The 20,053-nt window shown below is 36.3% G+C and overlaps 2 protein-coding genes across 2 annotated transcripts in view; one reads left to right on the top strand and one right to left on the bottom strand.

Moving 5' to 3' along the window:
- LOC308704774 (uncharacterized protein) overlaps window positions 1–20,053 on the top strand; it is a gene marked incomplete at its 3' end in the record, with an annotated part of 525,175 nt that overhangs the window by 471,388 nt on the left and 33,734 nt on the right. The gene's annotated exons all lie outside the window — the stretch shown is intronic.
- Window positions 525–13,260, bottom strand: nr1d2a (nuclear receptor subfamily 1, group D, member 2a). Its single transcript, XM_081389841.1, has 8 exons — window positions 13,030–13,260; window positions 10,647–10,841; window positions 10,151–10,239; window positions 9,721–9,865; window positions 8,045–8,511; window positions 6,205–6,390; window positions 2,959–3,169; window positions 525–1,770 (listed from the first exon to the last, which is right to left on the bottom strand). The coding sequence occupies exons 1-8, from the start codon at window positions 13,046–13,048 to the stop codon at window positions 1,574–1,576; spliced, it is 1,509 nt and encodes a 502-aa protein (XP_081245967.1). The 5' UTR covers window positions 13,049–13,260; the 3' UTR covers window positions 525–1,573.

The raw sequence follows: 20,053 nt of genomic DNA, 5'->3' as shown, positions 1-20,053 counted from the left end.
GTGTGTGTGTGTGGTCTTTATTATAACATTGTTTGTCTTTCTATATTTTATGGATGTTCAGTGGGGCCCAAAAAATGAAACTTTAACTCTGCAAATAAAATAAAGTTTAAAACTGAAAATAAATATTTAGTATTCTGTGCTATTTCTAAGACACTAATCAAATGTAAGAATACAAAATGTGTTATTACAGTTTATATTAAGTTGTATTAAGATGCATTGCATTTTAACCAGTGGTGTCAGACTATTGAACCTCAGTGATTATTGTTTTTTAACATCACTTTACAGTAAGGTCTCACTTGTTAACATTAGTTAATGCATCAGCTAACATTAATATATATATATATATATATATATATATATATATATATATATATATATATATATATATATATATATACACACACACTCTGTATATGCATGTGCATTGTTATATGTGTGTAGTAGTAGGTTCACAGCCCATTATGGCATTTCAGCGTCCTCTAGTGGATAAGATATGAAGTGCAATAAAGAGGCATGACAACAAATGACAAGTAAATACTTATTTACTTTATAATGATATATTTCAAATAGATATACACAACTATACATACTGCACTGTTATTTTATAAGGAACTGAAAAACATGGACACAGCAGAGCTGAACGCGGGAGTAGTACGTCATTTTCCTATTGGTTATAGGCTGAGAAATGTTCATTATTGTCAAGCTGTTTCCAAATGCATAGAGTAAACTGGGGAGCAGTGCATCCCAAAATAACTGGGATTTTTAACATGGTTTCCCTGCTCTGCGATCATCACCGAGAAGAAAAACAAAACCCATGTCCGTAGATGTGGCAAAGAGTGATAAGGCAATCTGTACAAAGATCCATAAATAAACTCCATCTCTTTCACTTGTGCACGAAGCGTACTTTTGTTCACGTCCACTATACATGTTTCCCGCTGCATAATGGAAGACTTATAACACCTCTCTGTACGGTTTCTATATAAAAACATCATTTAAAGTGACTGCTCTCCGCCCGTGCACCGCTATTATGGTGTCAGGGGAGCATTAATACCCCATCTGTTCCTCGACACCTCGTGCAAAAGCATCGTCCTGTTACACAGGTTTAAACGATGCCAACATGCTGCTAGAAACAGACATACATTCAAAAAAGAAAAGAAAAAAAAATAATCACATTTTATATTTATATATATTTCTACAACACATAATCAATCTTTTAAAGAAGACTTACTCTTTTTGAACTAGATACGACGTAAAGCTGCTCTTATACGAATAGCCATGCGTTAGCAGCGATTGCACATAATGAAAAGACGATATGCTACTAAGTAAGGAAGAGTCTAGTGTTTTACCAAAAAGAAAAAAAAGAAAAAAAGTGAAACGTAGACAACCTTTGCTTGTGCGTAAATGAGCAAATCACAATGATATCTAATATAGCTTTCAAATCATCTGAAAGTTTCTGAATGCAACTCTTTATTCACAAAACGTTGAGTAAAAAAAGCCTGTTAAATACATTCAAGAGTAAAAATTGTACAGCCCAGATTGGTCAGACGGAGAGTAAAGGGAAGCACCGTTGTGTTTAAGGTTGTATTTTGAAGGCTAGCAGCTCCTCCGAGTGCATGTTGTTGAGCGAGCGCAGTTCGGGAAGCTTTAGGAGAAGCTTGGTGAAGATGGCGGCTTCGTTCGAGTGGTTCTTCATGATCAGGTTCCTCAGAGCTCTGATCAGGGTCTCCTGAAGGGCCTCCACGCCACTTACATTCTCGATGGCCGATCGGTCTGCAAGGGCGTGCAAAAATGCTCAAGTTAGATGAAAGTTGCATGCTTGTAACCAATATTTGTGTGCCAATATTTATAAATAGCATAAATGTATTTTTTTATTTACATAAATTTTTTATTTTGGCTACATTTTGAATTAAATAATTATAAATAATAAATTAATTTCAACATTTTATTCTTTATATTAAATGTATATTTTTGTCTGTAAATATATTTAGAATTTAAAAATAAATCATTTATACATAATAAACTAATAGCATAAATGAATTTATTTATTTTGTCAATACATGTATTTATACATTTAAAAATAAATAATTTATTAATAGCAAAAATATATTTTCTATTTACTTAAATTTATATTTTGTCTATAAATATATTTATAATTTTAAAATAAATAATTTATAAATAAAAAACTAATAGCATAAATGTATTTATTTATTTTGTCAATAAATGTATTTATATATTTAAAAATAAATAATTTATTAATTATAAATTAATAGCAAAAACGTATTTTCTATTTACATTAAATTTATATTTTGTCTATAAATGCATTTATACATTTTAAAATAAATAATTTATAAATGATAAATAGCAAAAATGTATTCTTTATTTACATTAATAATACATTTAAATGTGTTTATAATTTAAAAATAAATAATTTAGAAATAATTATTTAAACAAATACTTTATATTAAATTCATTAAAAATTATGATTAAAAATAATTTATATTACTTTAAATTTTAAAATAAACTTAAATTTTTTGTTATGTGCCTTTTACATTCTTGATGGCCGGTCTGCAAAAGCATGCAAAAAAAATTAAATGTATATATACAACTTTTTTATAATAATTATTAAAATTACAGTATATTATGATAGCAAAACCAATCTGTATCAATAAATCGTTTAGTATATAATTACATCTAAACTATAATACCCAATACGTGTGTGCTGTTTGCACTGATAGAAATTCAAGATAAAAAATAAATAATTAAATATAAAATTGTATATAAAAAAAATGTTTTAATAAATTATTAGTTAAAAAAATGATTAAATAAATATTATTCTAAAAATAATTTATTTTAATTAAAATAATCGTAATAAAACAAATACAATAAAATAGGTTAATCTATAGTATTTAAAGAAAACTGTTAATAAATTGCACGCTCATATGTTTTTGCACGCTATACCTGCAGACACCAGCACCACTGCGGAGAACAGGCTCATCTCCTCCTCGTTGAGCTGCAGGACTGAGAGCTTCTCGCTGAACTCAAACATGCAGTTAAGAAGCTCTCCGGCGCCCATCGAATGCAACAGATCCACACTGTACTTCGTCCCGCTGAGGAAGGTCACCGTGCGCTCCTTCACGTCGAACAACGGCACGAAGCGCACCATCAGAACCTGAGCGGAGGGAAACAGGAGAACGTTATACACTGCGGTTTATAATAGTCCTTTACGTTGTCATTAATGTCACACTGTAAGATCTCAGTTGTCACTAATGTCGCACTGTAAGATCTCAGTTGTCACTAATGTCGCACTGTAAGATCTCAGTTGTCACTAATGTCGCACTGTAAGATCTCAGTTGTCACTAATGTCGCACTGTAAGATCTCAGTTGTCACTAATGTCACACTGTAAGATCTCAGTTGTCATTAATGTCACACTGTAAGATCTCAGTTGTCACTAATGTCACACTGTAAGATCTCAGTTGTCACTAATGTCGCACTGTAAGATCTCAGTTGTCACTAATGTCACACTGTAAGATCTCAGTTGTCATTAATGTCACACTGTAAGATCTCAGTTGTCATTAATGTCACACTGTAAGATCTCAGTTGTCACTAATGTCACTGTAAGAACTCAGTTGTCACTAATGTCACACTGTAAGATCTCAGTTGTCATTAATGTTGCGCTGTAAGATCTCAGTTGTCATTAATGTCGCACTGTAAGATCTCAGTTGTCACTAATGTCACTGTAAGATCTCAGTTGTCATTAATGTCACTGTAAGATCTCAGTTGTCATTAATGTTGCGCTGTAAGATCTCAGTTGTCACTAATGTCGCACTGTAAGATCTCAGTTGTCATTAATGTCGCACTGTAAGATCTCAGTTGTCATTTATGTCACACTGTAAGATCTCAGTTGTCATTAATGTCGCACTGTAAGATCTCAGTTGTCACTAATGTCACTGTAAGATCTCAGTTGTCATTTATGTCACACTGTAAGATCTCAGTTGTCATTTATGTCGCACTGTAAGATCTCAGTTGTCACTAATGTCACACTGTAAGATCTCAGTTGTCATTTATGTCACACTGTAAGATCTCAGTTGTCATTAATGTAACACTGTAAGATCTCAGTTGTCGTTAATGTAAGACTGTAAGATCTCAGTTGTCATTAATGTTGCGCTGTAAGATCTCAGTTGTCATTTATGTCGCGCTGTAAGATCTCAGTTGTCACTAATGTCGCGCTGTAAGATCTCAGTTGTCATTAATGTCGCACTGTAAGATCTCAGTTGTCACTAATGTCGCACTGTAAGATCTCAGTTGTCATTAATGTCACACTGTAAGATCTCAGTTGTCATTTATGTCGCGCTGTAAGATCTCAGTAGTCACTAATGTCGCACTGTAAGATCTCAGTTGTCATTTATGTCGCGCTGTAAGATCTCAGTTGTCATTAATGTCACTGTAAGATCTCAGTTGTCATTTATGTCGCACTGTAAGATCTCAGTTGTCATTAATGTCGCGCTGTAAGATCTCAGTTGTCATTAATGTCGCGCTGTAAGATCTCAGTTGTCACTAATGTCACACTGTAAGATCTCAGTTGTCATTAATGTCGCACTGTAAGATCTCAGTTGTCACTAATGTCGCACTGTAAGATCTCAGTTGTCATTAATGTCACACTGTAAGATCTCAGTTGTCATTTATGTCGCGCTGTAAGATCTCAGTAGTCACTAATGTCGCACTGTAAGATCTCAGTTGTCATTTATGTCGCGCTGTAAGATCTCAGTTGTCATTAATGTCACTGTAAGATCTCAGTTGTCATTTATGTCGCACTGTAAGATCTCAGTTGTCATTTATGTCGCACTGTAAGATCTCAGTTGTCATTAATGTCGCACTGTAAGATCTCAGTTGTCATTAATGTCACACTGTAAGATCTCAGTTGTCATTTATGTCGCACTGTAAGATCTCAGTTGTCATTTATGTCGCACTGTAAGATCTCAGTTGTCATTAATGTCACTGTAAGATCTCAGTTGTCACTAATGTCGCACTGTAAGATCTCAGTTGTCACTAATGTCGCACTGTAAGATCTCAGTTGTCATTAATGTCACTGTAAGATCTCAGTTGTCATTAATGTCGCGCTGTAAGATCTCAGTTGTCATTAATGTCGCACTGTAAGATCTCAGTTGTCACTAATGTCACTCTAAGATCTCAGTTGTCATTAATGTCACACTGTAAGATCTCAGTTGTCATTTATGTCGCACTGTAAGATCTCAGTTGTCATTAATGTCACTCTAAGATCTCAGTTGTCATTAATGTCACACTGTAAGATCTCAGTTGTCATTTATGTCGCGCTGTAAGATCTCAGTTGTCACTAATGTCGCACTGTAAGATCTCAGTTGTCATTAAGGCCTCATTATACTTCTGCGTCGGACCTACGCCGGACCCTATACGCCGTAGGCAACGTGTTGGTTTTAATTTATACTTCTGTGTCATTGTCCGCGTTGACGCGCACCTAGGGAGCATGTGAAACCCCGAGGGAGGGGTTCTGGCAGACCAATCACTGCGCTTGTGTCCGCGTAGAATTGACGCGTTGTTACATTTTTGGAGAGGTGCACGTCAGGGTACGCCGTAGGGTACGCGCGCTACACACAGCCTACGACGTAGCTACGGCGGCAGTTCGACGCAGAAGTATAAAACAGGCTTTAATGTCACTGTAAGATCTCAGTTGTCATTAATGTAACACTGTAAGATCTCAGTTGTCATTAATGTAACACTGTAAGATCTCAGTTGTCATTAATGTCACACTGTACGACAGTCAAGACGAGTTAAAAACGGATGCATGCAAGAAAACTTGTTCGTAGTTTTACATCATAAATCAATGACACGTTCGGTGATGTTGGCTACAAAGAAATCTCAAACGTTAATTTTGGTCATGGCTTGTCTTGAAAAACAAAGACAATTTGACGGTCATTGTAGGAGAAGTAAAACTGCAGGACTGAGAGTCAAATCTTCGGACAATAACAGAATTTTGATGGAGGTCAAATTAACCGACTGTCGGTGAACATGTCAAACTAACGATCAAAGACTTCAGATTTTAGCCTAGGATCAGAGGAATCTTTTAGGATTTGCTAAATTTGTCTCAGACGGTCAAATCGTGTCCAAAATCGCACATTGTGAACCAGCTTAAGGAGTCTAATGGACAGATTCTGCTGACTGAAATTTACCTCGAATGTTCCCGCCTTGAGGAGGTTGACCTGGTCGTGTTGGGAGAGCTCCTGGAAGCCAGGGATCCGCTTAGCAAATTCCACGACTTCTCGTACAGCAGGGATGAAACTCTTGGAGAAATCCTCCCAGATTTCATGACCAGGCTTGCAGGGGTCGACGAAGGGGGAGACGCTCATGGGACACACCTGAGAGAAGACCAACAGAGTCAGATTTAGTGCTAAAATGGTTTCTATTGTGCTGGGAATCATTGGTGTGCTATCATTGGCTATTCCAAAAAAATAGAAAGATACATTCTTTTGGCAAAATTTTAAGACAGTGGCTGTTTCTCAATGTGTTCTTCAGCGATCTTGCGTCCTTGTGTTCTCATACTACGTCATCATCAACCGCTGAAGTTCAATTGACCGTTTGCAAAGACCCGCCCCCTTTAGTTACTGTTGCTATGTCCGACAAGGACATGTCCGACAACTTCTCACGCAGTTAAAAATATATCGCAGAGCAGAGAGGACACAACGCGCTGACAGACAGGACAGACCAGGCTACTTTTGGGTTACTTTTGAAATGAAACAAAGTCTCAACTTTCAAATTTGGTAATTTTTTTACGAAATTAAAACAATAAATACCGTTTTGTGGCTCTTTAATCTGTCTGACAGATCGCTGTAGAGCCTCTTAAAGCTGCTTAATTTATAGCATCAAATAAACATGAATGAACATAAGAAGGAATGTTGTTTTAACCGCGGAAAGACGTCAGGACTACACTCCACTTTTCAAGTTTAAATCCTCCAACGTTAATCTAAGTCTCCTGACTGATTTGTCGGACAAAAATGGCGAATTATGATTGGTCAGATCGCCTGTCAATCAAACTCCCTGAGAAGGGTCAATTGCAATACTCAAGTGTGCAAGTAGGCTACAGAGGATGCATGAAAGTGCCAAGATGTGTTCTTGATATCAAGGATGCATCGAATGTAGACTTGAGAGAATCGAATCGTTAAAAATCCCAGAAGACTGACCTGTAACCTTTAAACTTCTCGGTTCTCGAAATATGTGACAGCTCGTGAAAGTAAGTAGACATTTGTCCCGTCTATTTTGCTTCATTTTAATAAAGTGATAAAGACCTTAAGAAAGCGGCAGTATTTTTATTGGCATATTTAAAAGTATCGTTTGAACATTGACAAAGCATATGTAACACACAGGCTACTCATTTTCATAAATGCACACTGTAATATAAAAAAGATATACATTTATATGAAAACAATGTCTATAATACAATGAAATAAATAGGTTGTGACGTTTGTGATGTTATGTTGTTATGTTATATTTATTGTGCTTTAGTTGTTAATCGTTATTTGCGAGATGGTCAGTTAAGTCCGTTCTTTGCGTTCTTGGAATTATGGAATGACAGAGAATGCAATCCCATAATGCATTGTGTCGAGCTTGATTTTTTATTATTATTATTTTTTACATTTATGAATGCATTAGCAGACACTTTTATCCAAAGTGACTTACAAGAGGAACAAAAGCACCAGGTGAATAGGCTTGGTGCCAACGATCAATCAGTTCCAAAAAATAAATACTTAACCTGTGCTAATTGAAACAAAAGCAAAGAAGTTGACAAAAATATTGAATCCAGTATTTGATGATAATATCTAGCACAATGAACAATTTACAAGCAACAATTTTGACTAGGAGAAGGATTTTCAACACAGCACAAGGTGTTAAAAAAACTGTTTTTAGTAGTAGTTTCTTTAAACTTTCTTTAAACTAGTTTTAGTTAACAATAACACCACTGATTCTATGTTATTATTGCTAATATTAATATATAAACAGCAGAAGGTCACTAACCAGATGTCGTCTGTTTCCCCCCGTCTGGAGTTTGTTCATGTTGTTCCCGTGGAAAGACAATTTTTCCGGCTGACGAATGCAAGGGCTCTGAACGCACGGCTGGGTCACATGATACGCCATCACATGTTCCCTGTAAGATCCAGGCGTTTCGGAGCCGGATGAGCTGAACATGAACAGATCCTTACGGGGAACGAGTCCGTTGCTCACCGAATCCTCCTCTCCGCTGTCCGAGGAACAAGACGAGGCCGTGTCCATGGGAGCGCTCGACTCCGAGTCCCGGGACAGATCCGAGGAGGACCGAGGAGAAGCCGGCGGAGACAGGGAAGCGGAGCTGCTGGTCTCGATGGCACACGGGACGTGAAGCATGTGCTGAAGCTGACTGTTGTTCATCATGTTATTCATGGCCGTCTGCATCTCCAGGAGCATCCGCTGCTTCTCCCGCTTCGGGATGCGTCCGAATCGCACAGCTGAAAAAAGACAGATTGTTTATTGAATTATGCCTTTTTGCATGTTCAACTTATTAGTGCGTTTAATGTTGCTGTTTGAGCATGAAAGTTATTCTCTATATCAGTGTCAGTGTTTCTGAACTCCCTGAAACGCCTCCATTGTAGTCTTGAGTTTCTTCCGGGAACGAACACGTCACAATATTCCTCATTTAAATAATTCATATGCAGAATAAAGCGGCGGGGCCTGGTTGAGTTAGTTAGTAATGTGTTGAAACCATAGATTGTGAAGAAATAGGGGTGTAGTGTCGGTGACGTCACCCGTAGTGTTTCTAAAGAGCATTTTTGAAGCCCAAAGTGGGTGGAGCCGGCCGTCGCCATCTTGGCAGCGTCACTCCCGGATAAACGAAACTGGGCTGCGAGGCGGATTAGCTGAGGTGACGTGACGCTAACAGACGGCAGACAAACGGCTAGTAGTGACATCAGCGGCAATCCACCTGTCACTCAAGTGGCCACGCCCTTAATTATGCAGAACTTTAAGGCTTAATATAATTTAAACGGATGAGTTATAAAAAAATTCACTCCTCACAGTCGTCATGAAGGGCAAAATTAGCTATATAGACCAAAACCACTTTTTGCACCAGGCTGTAAACATATTTTTTTCTGCTGTAAAGTTGGCCATTTTAACATGCGGGTCTATGGGATTGACTCTCTTTTGCAGCCGGTCTCTAGTGGCCAGTCGATGAACTGCAGTTTAAGAATTCTTCAGTGTGGGTTTCAAAAAAGAGACCAGAAGCTTGAAACAGGTAGTTATGGTAAGGGGCGGGATATTTCCTAAACACACTCGAAGTGCTTGACCAATCACAACACACTGCTCCAGCCGACCAATCAGAGCACAGTGTGCTTTTCAGAAGGAGGGGCTTCATAGAGACAGGAAATAAACAGAGCGTTACTGACAGACTGAGAAGAGAGGAGCCGCAACAGTGGAGAATATGGAGAAAATAGCGTGTTTTTGAATATAATTAAGCATGAAATCCTTTCTAGTAGAGCCTAAAAACAAAATCAAGGCTTTGAATAAGGGCATAATAGGTCCTCTTTAAGATTCAATTCTTTGAGTTCTTCCCTGTTGAACTATTTTTCTGCTTGACTAGTAAAAAAGTAGTTGTGCAAGTCCTAATGTCAACATCATAAAAGCCTGAGCTCATAAGGAAGAAGAATATGCTTGAAACTCACCGTCTCGCGACATCCCGACAGATAAACACTTCTTGAAGCGGCACTGCTGGCAGCGGTTGCGGTTTATCCGCACAATAGTGCAGCTCTCCGTCTTCAGGCATTTCTTATACTGAATATTCTGCTGGATGCTTCTTCTGAAGAAGCCCTGTAAAAATAATCAGTGCAATTATTCCCTAGCAGTGCTTAGTTTAATTCATACACTATTATAGTATTTATATAAATAATATTACGGGTCCGTTCCAAATACTACAAAGTAAATCAAGTTTGACTTGATTTGAAAGTATGCATGCAGTTCTGCTCTAGAATTTGGCTAAAAGGTTTGTTTTCGCATTGTGATCGTGCCAATGATGCCTTAAGATGCGCCATTACCTGTACGTGTTTTGGAACGGACTCAAACTGTTAGCTGATCCTGAGAGAAGCGTGTCCTTACCTTGCAGCCTTCGCAGGCGTGAACGCCGTAGTGGAAGCCTGACGCCACGTCTCCACACACTTTACACAGTAACACCATTCCATTGAGCTCTGGAAAATATGCATGTAAGAGTCAAATCCAGTGCACAAAAACATGCATGAATTGATTTCAGTTATGCATTTCCTAGATTACAGAATGTTGTTATTGTTTGTGCTTGGTTAACATGAAAATTGGCTATGCTGAATCTTAAATTTGGCGATCTTGCATTTGTTTTATTGTAAATGCTTGATGAAGGTCATGGGACTGACAAGTTGGGATAGTGTGTGGGATTTCTTTTTCTAGTTTATTGATACGCACCTATCAATTATTTGCAGATGTACTAGGTCAATTGTTTATTGACTGATTACAATTATTGACTAGATAAAAAAAATGCAATGCAATGTCAAAATGGCTATTGAATCCCATATAAAGTTGATTCAGCACATCTTCTTGGCAGCGTTCTGTGCATGTAACTCACTGGTGATGCTGCTCTTGGCAGCGAGGCTCTTGTCGCGTGGGTGAAGGCGCTTCGATAGCAGGCCAGCGCTGGGCAGGTCTGTGATACGGCTCGGTTTAGTGGGCAGAGGTGGGGATTGGCTGTTAGAGCTGTCACTCATGCAGGACTCAAGGCTGGAGGCGGAGCTTGAGGAGCAGACGTAGGCTATCACGCCTCCTTGGAAATAATAATAATAAAAAAACATTTAGCCTACAAGAGTATAGGCAGTTATGCACAGTACTAAACATGCCCAAATTGATATACATATATGCATTTCCTAGTAAAAAATTAAAAAGATTGGAAAATTCTTATTAAAAAATGCAAAAAAGCAGATTTTAATACCCCTTTGTTTTAGTTTTTTTTGTTCTACTGGTCTAATAATGAATCTAATAATGTTCTTATTTTTATGGAATCTTGTTTCTGCCACTAATCATAATAGTCTTGGAATTCGGACTTTATTTCTCGGAATTCTGAGATTACATCTTGGAATTCTAACTTTATTTCTCAGAATTCTGAGATTACGTCTTGGAATTCGGACTTTATTTCTCGGAATTCTGAGATTACATCTTAGAGTTCTGACTTTTTGTTTCCGCCACGGAATAAAAAATAAAAAAATAAAAAAAGGTTTAAAAAGTACTTCATATTGCACCTTTATCACAACTTGGACTTTTCTCCAAATAGCAAGTTAAAATCACAACTCTGAGTTTATTGAGCTTTTTTTTTATGTGAACAAAAACTTTAAATTGTGAGATAAAAAGCTGCAGTTACCCTTTAAATTTTTTATTCTGTGGTGGAAAGTGAGCTTATTATATTAAAACCAAATCTTATACAGGCAAAAAACAAAAGTACATCAATCCCATTACAAATGAAAATGTACTGAAACTGTTTTACTCGTGATACAGTTTATCCTGCTTCACTGCATTTCACTCACATTGTATAACTGCGTTTTGTAAACTTACATCAATGGATCTATGCTATGGAGAAATCACAAGAAATATGCTTGCATGACCTTCTTTTATTATTATATTGATTATATGTTTATATAATCTTATAAAATTCCCACGTTGGACGAACTTCCCTATTTTAGACAGCTCATGATGACCCAGTTTTAAATGAATGAAACTGCAAAGCATTGTTTAATTACACTATATAGACTGTAGCACTAGTACAATGGTTAAATTATGGTAATCATAGAGTATAATGGTATATGCATATAGCAAAAAAAAAAAAAAAGATACCATCAATGTATTTTTATTGGGTTAAGCAGTCAAAGATGTACACTATATGCATAAATGTATGCATTATGGATGTATTCTACACTAACCGGCTGTGCCTTCACAAACACTGAGTAAAAATGTGCCTGAGATTTTTTAAAAGGACATGGGAGGTTACCTAAATTACCCTCAGTTTCTCAGACCCACCCACACGTGGACCTCTCGTGTTTTGTACGGGAAGAATATCTAGGTCACTAGCTGTCTACTGCCTCCCTCACGTGGTACTGCAGAGTCTCGCGTCAGGGCAGTGTGCTAAATTATGCAACCGCCCGATTTCGACCAATCAGAGATTACGCATCGGGTATGTCACGACCAATCAGCGGCCGAGCCTCGTCTCCTTGTACACACATGCACATGACTGAGCCATGTGAGCTCGAGCATTCTAGTACTTGGAGTACTGAGTGGGCGTGACGTCACGGGCACTCCTAACCCACATACACCGTTTGACGTGCACTACGTTGCAGCAATGCAATGCAAGCAATCGAAAGCATATCAACGGCGCTTTAAATCACAAAATAAAATAGATACAAAATATAATAAAATAAAATATACTTTGTGATACAGTAAAAGAGGCTTAAAGCTTTAATAATATGTCAGAGGGAAGATATTACAATAATGTTTACACATAAATCAGTAAAGATATGTACAACAGAATGAGGGTTAAATCTAGATTAAACAAAAAATGCAATTAAAAATATATATATATATATTAACAGCAACACGTACTATCATGCACATATAATAATAAAGATGACATACGATTTCTAATAAAATGGTTTTTATAGGGATTTCGCTCAAAACAGCTATTTCTAGCTGCTATTTGAGAGGAACTAAATCTATTCAACATGTCTGAGTCTAGAAATCATATTCTTATTCCTTAATATTTGCCGGTTTTTCCATGACAGTGTAAATCTTGTATGCTATATATCAAAATATCATCTGATATCATCACTGTTGCAATTGTAAACATTTCCTTTCTTCAAATAACAGGAGTGGCCTGGTTTTCCTTATCATGCTAATAAACACGTAATACATAAAATTGTGAATTAATAACATAATAAATAATACGCAATAATAATAACACGTCTTACCTTGCTTTGTAGATTGCATGTTTTCAGTCTTCAGACTCTTGATATCTATAATTATGTCAGTAGTCTAATAATTCCAGCCTGAGCGCTTTAAGTGTAACTCGAGCCGATCGGATCCAGTGTTTGCTCAGATCATTCAGTGTTTCATCTGTTCTCTCGAGCGTTCGACTCACAATGGAACGAAAGGAACTCCCAGGTCTCGCACGAGCGCTCAGAACTCAATGTTCTCTCGCTGGTGTTTCCGTCACTGGCTCCTCCCCTTTAACCCAGTGACACACTTTCACCCGAACCCGCGCGTCGTATGGCAAGCCGCCTTAGCTTTTATTCATCGCCAGGGTATGCATTCTTAATATCAACAATTTTTACTAGTTAAAATGCCAATCTTGATATCAGGAATTGCATTTCCACTAGAAAAAAAAAATGTTAATTGATATCAAGAATTACATTTTTTATATCAACAAAATGTAGGCCTAATTGTTGATATCAACAATTTAATTGTTGATATCAACAATTTAATTGTTGATATCTGTAATTATATATCCACTAGTGAAATGTCATAGGCTGCCATTCAAAATCAATTGTTGATATCGTTCAGAGGCGAAAACCGCGCATCGTATGGCAAGCCATTTTAGCTTTTATTCATCACCAGGGTATGCATTCATAATATCAACCATATTTACTAGTTAAAGCTACACTGTGTACTTTTTTAAGTTGGTTCTTAGCTAAAAACACTTTGTTCTTTCAAAATGATATGTGCTCATTAATGTGTAATTACTTCTACCAACTAATCAAGTATTCTCGTAAGCGTAGAATCTGCCATTTAGAATACATATGAGAGAGTCGCTCGAATGGCGGCAGCCATGTTGCGCCTCCATCTTGAAAATACATGTGCCAAAGAGGGACATACCTGGAAATTCAAGCTTCGCCTTTCGCGTTTTGACACTCAATGGCACCGTGACGAATGCGAGGGGGAGATTACTCGCGACTGCCGGCAGATTTGAAATAATACGTCCACCGTCGGAGTTAAAACGCCCTCGGAATGGGAGGGGCTAGAAAAGTAAGTCAGTTGGTAGTCATAAACAATTTCACCGCCAGATCATAAATCATACACAGTGTAGCTTTAAAATGCCAATCTTGATATCAGGAATTGCATTTCCACTAGAAAAAATGTTCATTCTTGATATCAACAATGACGCCGTCGCTCGAGGAAATACAAATTATTGATATCAATAATTAAATTTCAACTTGTAAAAACTATAACTCTTGATATCAGTAATTGTATTGTCACTAGTTAACTGTCACCACAGGCCGCCATTCAAATTCAATTATTGAGATCAAGAATTGATTTCTACTGGTTGAAATTCCAATTTCACATTATCAGAAATACAATTCTTACTAGTAAAAAACATATTTTTTAGACATCAATGATTGTGTGGTTAATAGTGCAAATGTCTGTTCTTGATATCAACAGTTGGAATTGCTATACTTGTAAAAATGTTCAGTTTTGATTTACAGTTTACATTTTTGATATCATGAATGTGATTGTTACTTTTCTTAAAGGGCCTATATGCAACTTTTTCCCCAAAATAAACGTAACAATAGCCTTTTTATTTGACTATGTATGACTCAAACATCTCCTGATGAGCATACTGACACCTTGTCAGCTCACAGCGGGTGCACCTATAAGCCTGTATCCTATTTTTCCTATTTTCTGTCGGGTCGGATTTTTCGCGCGCTGTCTGCGGATGTGACGTCAAGCGCGTTCATGTTAAACGTTTCAGATCACTCTGCCACCACCGCTAGTCAGCAAACAAACTTAGTTTCTCAAACAATATATGTATTTGACTGTTCTTACCTCTGTAAACATAATGTAGACTTCTTTGCAGCGGATGACTTGTGAAGTGTGCACGTACGAGAGCGAGCAGAAAGGAAGAGCAGTTCCGTTTTTTGGCCACAGGTGTCAGTCGCGAGTTTAAATTTCAGAAAAAAGCATATAGCCCCTTTAAAGTCAACATGAAATCAAAATTAATTATTTTAACGGAGTATTGCGCTGTTTATTATAAATCATCCGTGCACATCATTATTGTTTTAAATTCATGGTAATCTTGAATCAGAATAACAGCATCTTCTCTTCTCTGATGACGAGGGCGTGGCAACCTGTCAATCACATGAGATCCACCAATAGCAAACCACAACCATCCAATCAATTCCACACAGACAAAATCAAGCCCCGCCCCACATTTGTTCTTGGCTTGAGAAGCATTTCACTCGGTAAACGGCACAGTAGGGAAGAAAAGTTTTTATTCATTAACTCACAAGAATTACATTAATATATTACATTTTAAAATCCCCTTGTACTCAATAATTCAAACCGTGTTTTTGAGAACTGGAGTTTTAAGGAGAAAATACTCGGCAATGGTGTCGACTTATGAATTTGTACATGGTTTGTCTTAAAGCATATTAAAAACACCACATAGACACATAAACAACATTAAAAATTGATTTTCACCACAGGGGGACTTTAAGACTACTTTAACTTTACCCATACAATTCTGTATTTGTATTGTTTCCTTCAATACATGCATTCAGCTATTTACTAAGCTCAACTATAACTACTACTTGTTTCACTGCCAGGACAAAGCATACAAAAGCCATAAATGACAGAATATAAAATATGGTTTTGATGGTTATGGAACATGGTTATGAATCTGATTGGTAAGGTTATTTCCAAAACAATAACCTGACTGAACAAGCTAAGTGTCTGTTTTTAGTAAAGTAAGTCACATAATGTACCGTACACCACAGCCTGAACATTTTTTTTCTAATCAGATCCCTGTTTGGAAGAACTCTAGGACACGATGTCCTGTACTCTACAAACCCAGAGGAGAAGGTGTGGTTAAATGCACCAGATCAACAGCTAGGTCTATTGCGTGCCATTTCACCACAACCTATAAATTATTATCCAGATCTTGATCTTTATCGTAGATAATTGACTGCATTAATCTCAGGCTGCAGTGAAATCCCTGGGTTATAAATGTACACGCTGTACAGATATGTTTAAATATAGGCTATTCTCATTTTGATTTCTCATTTCCATCAGATGCAGCACAATAAACAGAGAGTCATACTGGCATCTAGTGGACAGGCTAGATCTCTACAGTCTTCCTTACATGGGTGAACCAGTGGAAAACAGGTGACTTGAAGTTCTCAGAAGCTGGTGTTATCATGACCCTGGCCTGGGTTGTTTGAGCGGGTCATCAGGTGTAGAAGCCGTCGGGATCACAGATGTCACTGCTCTATTATTAGATCATGTTAACCTTTAATAAGCAGACACATTATTGGAATCATAATGATTATTAAATGTACATGTTAAAAATCATACTGGAATCTTAATGAGACTATATTAAAATATGTGATTTGCTCCCCTTTAAATCTGGAAGTTTTAGGATTTTGGAAATGTCAGAACAAAGAAAAACAAATAATACATGTTTAAGATTCTGCAACAGGTCATTCATCAAATGTAAGTAAATTAGTTAAATTGACTTTTCTTGGTCCTTCAATCAGAAAATTAAATGTAGGCTAATCTGTGTTATTTTATTTTAGGCTATATATTATGTATTAATATTCTGAGTAAGGTTTTATTGTATATTAATTTTAAATTAAGTTTTAGTAGGCTAATTCTGTAATGTGATTTTGTCAATTTTTATCTTTATATATATATATATATATATATATTTATATATAACTTTAATTATTATTTTTTAATTAAGTTTCAGTTTTAAGTAGTACTTCAACCCAAACTTATGTACATAGGGTTAAGGAAAGATGACTAAATAATCGCAAAAATGTATTTTTTGGGTGAACTGTTCCTTTAAGACAGCTGGCTGTAACTGGACTGACCTGAATCAACCCGAGTAAATGAGTTTGACATTTTATGATTTGGGGTGTGAAATTTGCGATGATTGACCAACTTTTTTGGCAGTTGTGGTGAGAATGTCTTGCTCATCATTATAGTCTCCAACAGCTGATAGATGTGATGTGTGTGAAAGGTTAGTTTGTAGAACAGACAAGAAACTTCGGTCGCCATCATATTTTACATAGTAAATGAACTGTGAACTCCTGACTAACATAAAAAACCAATCGGAAGATTTCCTAATTTTAACACTGTGGATCAGACATAATGACATTGTATGATATATTAACCATTTTGGTTGATGCGGGCTGAGATCATAATTGTAGGTTATGTTAACGACGAGCCGATCGCTTATCGTGATTTCACAAGTAACAGGTGTTCTGCTTAGGCATAGTAATAAAATACACCAATGTAAAATAAATAGTTACATTCATTAATAATAATAATAATAATAATAATAAGAAACAGTTTTCGCTAAGTGGGCTTTTTATGGTTGCTAAGCAACGTGGCAACGGCTTTTTAAAATGCGCGCAGGTGCTCGTCCAATCAGATGTTAGAGCGGGAAGTGTGAGTTTTAAAAGTTGTAAAAAAAAAAATACTTGCGTTTTAGTAAAACTTCCGACTAGTTTGGTGTAGTTAATGTTAATATAATATACTACCGCTAGAAAACTTCCTTCCATAATCGTTTTAATGACATCTGTTCAGTGCCTTTGCTTTGTGAGAGTGAATTTTGCTGGAAAGATGACAGACATTTGTAAGTTTATACAATGATAAAACTGCTTGACAAATAAGTAACAATATGATAACTAAAAAAAATAAATAAATAAATAAAAAGTCCATGATAATTCACAAGGTAACTCGTGAATCAAAAGAGTTATTGGCTATATGGAAGACCGTGGTTGGTTTACACTATTTTATTTAAGTGAATATTTTACAGGTTGTAAATATGTTTATGTATGCATGAATTTATTTATTTAAATTAATATTTCTGTATGTACACAAACCTTAAAGACACTGAAGATTTTTGCCTTTACTGACCAGGAAAAAGATAATTGTTGACCTTTTGTGACAACATGCCCCCATAATCAGCCTAATACATGCTTTCAGCTACTGTAAATCTACACTGTAAAACTAATACAAAACACCAGTCCACCTCAAAATTTATCTTGAAATGTTAGTTTGGCGGACAGTATTTACATATTTATTTGAATACCTACTAAAACACACATGCATTTAAATTATTCTTCCTAGGCTTGTGTGAAAAGCTGTCCTGAAAGTCTCTGCTTTTCCTTCCAGGGAATCGGATCAATCAGGCCGAGATTCACATCCGGAGATCTTCAGGAGAACAGGTAGAGCATGAACTCTGATTCACTCACTTGTATGTCATTATCACTTCACTAGCCTTAATTTTGACATGAAAATGTGGGGGAAACTTGTGCATCTTAATGAGAAAATTAAGCTTTCTCTGCTTCAATGCATGTATAGAGTTCTTATAAAATAACAAAAACATTTTGTGAAAATAATTCCCCAACACGTCTCTACTCTCTCAAACAAAAATCTGCATGAAAATCCATAAAATAAGATTTGACGTGGTGCGAATAGCAGAATACGTGAGTTTGCGGACCTTGGTCTGATAGACAAAATATTGTATGTTATATACAGGGTTCCCACTCTAAACCAAATGTCAAATTCCCTGACTTTCACTGACTAAAAAGATGAATTTCCATGACCTATAATGAACGGCAAAACAGGCTGCTGTTTTGCGGAGTACCGAGCTGTTTTGTTTTGTAGAAAGCCGTTCTTTAAAGTGAATTTCGTTTTGTATAAATTGTATCTTCATTTTAATACATTTTTCATCAACCAATTGCCTGTATGTAATAAATGACAAGCAATTATATTGCAGACAATATAATCATGGAGGCGCCGGCGCGGTCACTTGCATTGCACGTGAAATGGAGCGCATCTCATCATAAATTAACCGAAACTCTGTGTATGCCTCACATACATGAGAAATACATCTGAAGATAGCTTGGAATGTCTTTAAACGAAACAATTCAAAACGAAAAGTAATAGGCTACTCTCTGATTATGTAATCCATGATGTGGGACCTGATATTTATTTATATGATATTCATGCTTTTTTTCTTACCGTAAAGCACAGTCCACAAACAACCTCCCTATAATAAGACAAATCTCTAGAGGCATGCTCCAAGCACACTCTCATCTCATCCCTTTTCCCACATTTGTAGTAATGACACTATAACCAAACCGGAAATTATAACGCGTGCGCACGCAAAAGTTTCTCGAGAGCACGCAAAAGTTTCACTTGCGCACACGAAAGTCCGTATTATTATTTTTTTGCAAAGGTCCCTTCAGGGGCTCCATAGAAAGATGTGTGAAACAGCGCGATAAAAAAATCAGTATAGAAAAATTACATTTTGATAAATGGAAACTAAAATTTCCCTGATATTCCATGACTTGGACAAAAAATATATAAAATTCCCTGACTTTCAATGTCTGGAATAGACCTTTTAAAATTCCATGACATTCCAGAAATTCCATGACCCGTGGGAACCCTGTATATAATATAATTTCCTGGTTATTTCAAGGGATACTTTTACTGTAACTCTGGATAAAAGCACTTTCCAGAAGTGAGCAAAAAGTGATGTCTGTCCTAGGAAAATTGAAAATCACCCTTTATTCAAATATTATTAAAAATGCATATTGCGAAGTTGTGCTTGGCGTTGATTGTTTTATTTGTGATAACGCATTGAAACATGACAAATTGTGCAACATAGTTTTTACCCAGGCTGTCATACAAAGAAATTATGAACAATTTATTTTAAGGTGACGTAGTTATATTGTACCTACTCAGATAAGTACTGAGTAATAGGCTATTAATTAACTATATGTACTAACCATAGTATCGGTTAGGGTTTGGTTTAGGGCAAATTACTTGTAATTATGCATAATTTACTGTTATTACTATAGTAAGTAGTACATGTATTAACGTGTAAATACGTCACCTTAAAATAAAGTGTTACCTTTTGTTCTTCCCTCATATTTTATATATATATATATATATATATATATATATATATATATATATATATAT

Source organism: Scardinius erythrophthalmus, assembly GCF_964197995.2.
Source record: "Scardinius erythrophthalmus genome assembly, chromosome: 16".
Lineage (NCBI taxonomy): Eukaryota > Metazoa > Chordata > Actinopteri > Cypriniformes > Leuciscidae > Scardinius > Scardinius erythrophthalmus.
This window is presented reverse-complemented; position numbering and strand designations above follow the sequence as displayed.